The sequence below is a fragment of the Poecilia mexicana genome, unplaced genomic scaffold (assembly GCF_051168715.1).
Source record: "Poecilia mexicana isolate PSO_F unplaced genomic scaffold, ASM5116871v1 scaffold_19, whole genome shotgun sequence".
Lineage (NCBI taxonomy): Eukaryota > Metazoa > Chordata > Actinopteri > Cyprinodontiformes > Poeciliidae > Poecilia > Poecilia mexicana.
Window position 1 is genome coordinate 2,330,859 of NW_028263388.1, and position 6,978 is coordinate 2,337,836.

The 6,978-nt window shown below is 35.2% G+C and overlaps 1 protein-coding gene across 5 annotated transcripts in view; it reads right to left on the bottom strand.

The window, feature by feature from the left end:
- Nucleotides 1–6,530, bottom strand: part of mpripa (myosin phosphatase Rho interacting protein a) — a 61,002-nt gene extending 54,472 nt beyond the window's left edge. For 3 of the 5 annotated variants that reach the window (XM_015007072.2, XM_088001022.1, XM_088001021.1), the window contains exons 1-2: nt 5,682–6,529; nt 301–378 (exon numbers count right to left, since the gene is read on the bottom strand). In XM_015007072.2, the coding sequence (XP_014862558.2) occupies nt 301–378; nt 5,682–5,801 (198 nt within the window). In that variant the 5' untranslated portion in view covers nt 5,802–6,529. Of the gene's footprint in view, nt 1–300; nt 379–5,681 lie in introns of all 5 variants that reach the window. The other 2 variants (XM_088001023.1, XM_088001020.1) reach the window with 1 other exon arrangement.
- Between the last annotated feature and the right edge of the window lie 448 nt (nt 6,531–6,978).

The window sequence follows — 6,978 nt, forward strand, 5'->3', positions numbered from 1 at the left end:
TTCCATGTTTTAAGTAAAATAATCTGCCAGTGGAACTAAAACTTTTTCATCAATATTAATGAATTATTGACTTGAAACAAACTCCTACATCTTATCGAAAGTTACTTGTAAACTAGTTTTGTCTTAATTCAAGTAAACTGAGATATTTACAATAAAAACTAGTTGGTAAGATTTTGTGTTTTTGCAGTGAACCTCACACTCCAATGAACTGAACCACTAGGAGCACCAAAGAACAGAAAACAGCTTTTCATTTTCCTCATTTCGCTGTGATCTGGTGTGAAGTGAACCAGAAAAACTTACTCTAGATCGGTGTAAGGGGTTGTCGAAGTTTGTTCCCTCTGGTGCCAGTAGCAACCATCCTCCATATATGGGTTTGGCCTGGTGGGATATGGGAGCAAAAACACAAAGAATTAAAAACAAAACAACTTTTATAGAGATTCTGGGTGATAAACTGGCAGTTTTTAGGCCTGTAACATTAACAAATTCTAGTGGACAGTAATTACCGTGGAAATTAATGATAATATTGTCATTTTGAAACAATTTTTAACTAATATGATAATAACGGCATATTGATGCACTCAAAGATCAAACAACGGATATTTAACACTCACTGAAAAATGTGTTAAATATCCCAAATAAAAAACACAACATTAATTAAAATGGATTATGAAGTCTCTATAAACAAAATTGCATTTAAAAAATATTACATTTTCATGTCAGACAGAGAAAACAGGTAAACAGGGCAGGTAGTTAAACTTGGTGTCAAATGTTTGCAGTGTTTTCAAAATGCCGACTATTGAACGACATTAAAGGGGAGCAGCTCTTTAGCGACTGCTGTTCATACGAAACTCAGTTATCGTGTGATTAACTTACTGTTAGTGATGTGGTTGAAAAATAAAATCTAATTTTTCATGCCAGATTCGATTTTAATAGAATATTTTTTTCGCTTTCTTTTCTAAAAATAAAATTACAAACAGATAATATTTTCAAAAAGAGGTTTTTATTTCAGTCATTCCGTGTTTGGAGTATCAAGGTCAAGCTCCAAGAATTTGCTTACTTACTAGAATAAATTCACAATATCAGCAGAATAAAAATGTGATTTTACCAGAAAAAAAAATTAAAATTAAAAAGATTCTCAACATTCCTCATTTTAATTTTTGGGGTTTTTTTTCCCCTCGTAAAATTGCTTCTTCATTTCAACTTTATTCTGGTCAATTACTATCTTTCAGAATTACATATTAATTTATGCAAATCTGTTGCATAAAACCCCAATTAAAGACATTTTAGAGTGTATTTGCCATGTGAGTAAACATGTGTGATAAATTCAAATGAGCTCAATAATTTCCATTCTGATGATTAATATTCTTTAAAGGACCTTTTTGTTTACAGAGACTTTATAATGCATTTTATTTATGGCTTTGGTTGTGTGAGATTTTTACTTGTTTTTGGTTATTAGGTTTTATTCTAGATATTTAAAATATCCAGTGGTTTTACATTTCTGCATCAGCGACATGTTAGTTGGAAATGGTCTGAAAACAACATTATTGTTTGTAATCGTGAAAGGCCTACATGTTAGAAATGGTGAAAAGACTGAAAGCATGGGAAAGCTTTGGAGGCACTCTGACCCTGTTCCAGAACATTTTACCACACGTTTCATTTTCTAGCATTAGTCACTAAATGCCTGGAGTTGAGCTGGCTTCCCTCCAGAGCACCATGCTGGCTCACAAAGAAAAAAATAAATAAAAAGAGCCAAACGCGTGATTTCTCCCTGTGATCATGTCGGTGGGCGGCCCGGCAGGCGGGTGGGCGGCCGGAGGAAACAAGAGGCGAAAAAAAAATACTGCAGATCACAAGCTGGACAGAAAAGCAGCAGAAATCTATGGGAGAAGTGAAGCAAACACTGCAAAAACAGAACGTCTTACCAAGTATTTTTGGTCTGGTTTCTAGTGCAAATATTTGGTACACTTAAAATGAGACAAAAGTAACAAGTAACTTTTCAGCAAGAAATAGGAACTAAGTTTAAGTAATCTTTTAATATTGATGAAAAATACTTGCTCCATTGGCAGATTTTTCTCCTTAGCAGATGGGTAAAATGTATTGTTAAGCTAAATAATCTGATGGTGGAACTAGAACATTTTCATCAATATTAAGGAATTGATGACTTAAAACAAGTTTGGATATGTTGCTGAGAAGCTACTTTTAAGTTAGTTTTGCCTTATTTCTATTGCACTAGAAACCAGACCATAAATACTTTGTAAGATTTTCTGTCTTTGCTGCAGGTCCTTGGACAGTTTCTGTAATTGTAGATTCACTGCAAAAACAGAACGTCTTACCAAGTATTTTTGGTCTAGGTTCTAGTGCAAATATTTTAATACACTTAAAATAAGACTAAACTAACTTACAAGTAACTTTTCACCACGACATAGAAACATGTTTTCTGTCAATAATTCTTTAATATTGGTGAAATAGTTCTAGTTCCACTGGCGCTGTTACCTAGCAACCACAGCCAAGCCCAGTCCGTAACCTAGCAACCCAGTTCTAACTAATTCCACTGGCAGATTATTTCACTTATGACAAGACATTTTTCCCATGTTATAACTGAAATAATATGGAAGTAGAACTGGTTCATCAATATTAGGGAATTATTTACTTAAAACAAGCTCTTATATCCTGATGAAAAGTTATCTGTCAGTTAGTTTATCATATTTCAGGAGTACTAAAATAACTGCACTAGAAAATAGACCAAAAATACTTGGTAAGATTTTGTGGTTTTGTAGTGAAACTGGGATCACTGCAGCAGTAGTTGGCGGTTTTTGTAGAGCCAAAAAAAAACTCATGAACCAACTTCCTCATTGCTTTCTGCACAGAAGAGCAATTAAAGTTTATGCTGAAATCATCCAGATACCTACAGAGATTATATATCCTCTCTTATGTAATCCAGTTGAGGTTTATTACATGGCATCTTCCAATTTGAGGTTGTGATTACAGCTTAGATTGTAAAAAGCCGAGTATAATCTGCAACAAAATCCTCTTTCACTTTGATTACAAACACATTCCTCTTCTGAACGACTGCAAACAAAATTAGTCGTAATCTTAACTTTTGACAGCCAGGAATTTGACCCAGAATGATAGAAAAAACTGCATGTTTCTAAAATAAAGTCAACAAAATGGCAGAAATCTGAAATGAGCACAGGAAAACATTTCTCCTCACATGACCTGACAGAACAGAGACAAAACTGAGATCAATGTAGGTCATTTGTTCCCCTTCAGCAGTTAAACGGAGCAACTTTAATCTGTTCTGGTCGAGATCAGAAATAAAACTAAAATAGGAGATTATTCTAAAAATATGGGCAGAAAACTTATTTTTCAAAGCTAGTCACTAACTATGAAACAGAATCAATCACATTTAATAAAAACAAAAAACAATGAGAAGGTCTGCCAAGATAAATTTGGCTAAATGATAAATTGTCCCAGAAATTATTGCAATAAGCAATAATATTGTTTTGAGACCATTTTCAAGTAATAAAACAGTAATAATGGCATAATAATGCAAGAAAATATTAGAAAATATTCTCAAAGATCAATAAACTTTCAATTCTAAAGAACATTTGACACTGGAAGTGGAAGACATTTTAAATATCCAAAATAAACAAACAAAACAACAGAAACAATAAATTAATTAATTATGAAGTCTGTAAAAAACTGTTGTTAAAAAATGGCCAGTTAAGACCAAAGCACCAGACTGAAAACTTTTATCATCCAGTTTTTGGTGCAAAGAAAAAAACGATAAATCATGCAAATAAAAATTATTGATCTTGTTTTAATCTATCATGCAATTAATTGACTTATTGTGGCAGGAATAACAATAAGAAAATACTTTACAATGCAAAATACTTGGCAGTTGGCATAAAAGCCAAAACACTGAATTACAACTCGGCACGTTTGCAGCTGATAGTCAGAGGTTAAATATGTTATTCATAAAAAGAAACTATATATATTCTGGTTATTGAGTTGAACAGAAAACTTTCTATTTTACGGAGATTTTTCTTTCTTTTTTCCATCCAGGTTATCTGAGCCAAACACCTGGAAACTGATGATGAGTCTTGGTTAGTCACCAATGTATCAACTTTATAAACATCTTGTCTAAACTGATGACTAAACATATCAGATGTTCAACATGCTCCGATGCATTCAGAGCTTTTGTTTTAGTCAACTTTCTGCTCCAGTTACACAATAAAATGAACCTGAGTTTATCTCTGTGGAATCCCATCCTCATAGTTTATTTGGGTGTAGATAATAAACAATGAGGAGGATGATTATACATAAACAATAAGGAGGATGATTATACATTACACATAGGTGTTTGGGAAGAATTTGATCAATTTGGGGGTCAATTTATCACCAATCATCCACTGAATAATACTTTAATCAAGTGAAAGTTTATAGAAAAAAGAAGTGGTCTAAGCAGGGAACCTTGTGGTACTCCATAACCAACACTGGTGAACACAGAAAATTACTATCAGCAACATAAACAAACTGGAATCTGTCAGATAAATAAGCACCAACATAATACAATCATCTATTATGACCTGCATTCAGAGATTTTATTTCTACTTTGAACAACTATTTTAGTGAAACCCCGTCTACTCAGTCTCTACAGTTTGTTCTGTAAAAATTCACTGATTTTTCATAGATCATGTAGAAGACATTCCCAAGAAAATGCTGCTGAAATACTTCGGCGTAATTCCAGTTGACACACTATTGGATGGCATTTGCAAAGCAGCCATTTATTTTCCTTAGTGCTATTTAGCTGTAACACACCAAAAGTGAATATAAGGAAGACTGTAGATGCTAGCTTCTTTGTTTCCTCTGCCTGTATCAATGCATATTAATGTATATTTGGTGCTTGAATTACTAAAATAGGCAATTAAAAACTTTTTTTTGAGGCGGTCTCAAGTATTCACGAATACCGGGGTCCACTGCATTCACCACAGCAACAAATTGTGCCAGCTTAATCATTTACATTTATGTATTAATTGCCAAGTGTCCCAGCTATCAATTTGATTAAATGGGGGAGGAGGGGGCTTATCAATCATCTGCTGAGTAACACTTCAATCAAGTTAAAGTTTATAGAAAAAAGAATTGGTCAAAGCAGGGAACCTTGTGGTACTTCATAACCAACACTGGTGCACTTTATCAGTGCATAATAAGGTAAATTTGGAGTTTGAATTACTAAAAATAATCAGTTATGAGCAATTTTCTTCTTTAGGGGTCTAAAGTATTCACAAGTACCAGTGGTTCACTTTATTTCACCAAATCAACATAAATAAATTGCTAACTAGCATCTCAACTATCAGTTCTATAAATCCACTTTAAGATAAAATGACAGAAATCACTTTTACTACAAATAATACAAATGTCAATTCTTTCAATACTTAACCAGAAATTCTTTCATTTGCTATTCAGAAAATGTTAGGAAATTTTACAGAAGTTTTGCCTTGTTTGCTTATGCCTCAGGCCGGCTTTGTGTTGTATTCTGATTCAACTGTATATGAATGAAGGTAATTAAAAACGTTCCCTTTAGCTATAAACTAATTATCTCCAATTAGCTTCACCTTCGCACTTAGCAGCCTATGATAAACAATCATAAAACGGTATTAATATTGACATATAAATAATACCTGATTTAAGTCCTCATCGTTCAGCAGATGTGACTCTCTGGGTTTGAAGCAGTTTTGACATTTACTTTTGTTGAAAATGTTGGCTTGAAATTTCCGACAGGCGTTTTCTTTCAGTGACATGATGGTCGGTAAAGAAGAAAGTTTTTAAGAGGAAAAATAAAAAATAAAACAACCAGTCCCTGTTTGAGGATCCAGTCCTCCAAGGTAGACTGGGAAATTCGGGTAAAAACTGACTCCACCGAAGAAGAATGCGTGAAGTCCATCCACAGGGGGAAACCGCGCGTGGGTTCACCTGTCCTGCGTGACGTGATGCGGTTAGTAACCGCTCCGTTAAGTCAAATCAGTCATCGTGCGCGCGGGGGTCGGGCTCGTGCAGCTAACGTCGAGCTGCTAACTTTTTCTCCCCCTCCTGGAAAAGTTGTACAGTCAGCCGTTAGAAGGAAACACGCAGTCAGTGCGGGTTTTTAGTCTCTCAAACGCGTCCCGCAGCGAAGTGACGACGCTTCACAGGTGACGCTCCGGGCCTCCAGCTCGCTGCAAAAGTCCCGTCAGCCTCCATCGGCCGTAACGGCTGCACCGAAGCGAAGGAGCGGGGGGCGGGGGAAAGGGAAAGCGGAGGGAGTCCACTTCTTCGGCCCTTTTTGGACGTTAAATGAGTGACATCGTCGTGAAACAATCTTCTCACTGCCTCTAACGTTTGTCTTCATAGCCAAACATCGCTAAAACAACTTCAAACACGCCATCCACGGAGCTGTCACGCAGCTGGATCCATTCCCGTGGTGTGGCTGCTGTGCTCTGCTGCGCAATCTGCGGTCGATGTTTTCGTGAAAATCCTCGTTCTGGCTAAACGGAGAAGGGGGCGGGGCTACGAGGAGCGGAGCGCAGAGTGGCACTTACCTCAACCAATCACATGCTGGTCACGCTTCAACTGTCCAATGAAAAGCATCAGACTGCATACTCATCTTGTTTTCGTCATAGGTGGGCTTTAAAGAGCCAACGATGGAAAACTAATGTAATCAAAAGTATTTTAACGCAATTTTTTAATTATTTAACTTTGGTTATTTTGTTTGTATTTCCTCTAACGCATGTAAAGCACTTTGAATTTCCTTGTTGCTGAAAATATGCTACACAAAATTACCTGAAATTACCTTGTAAATTAATTAAATAATAATGATGATAGTTATTATTATTATTATTAGTGTTATATTTTCTTTTTATAAACTGACATAATCAAAAGTAATTTAACCTTTTTTTCAACAGAAAAAATTATTTGATTTTAAATTATCTAATAATGATA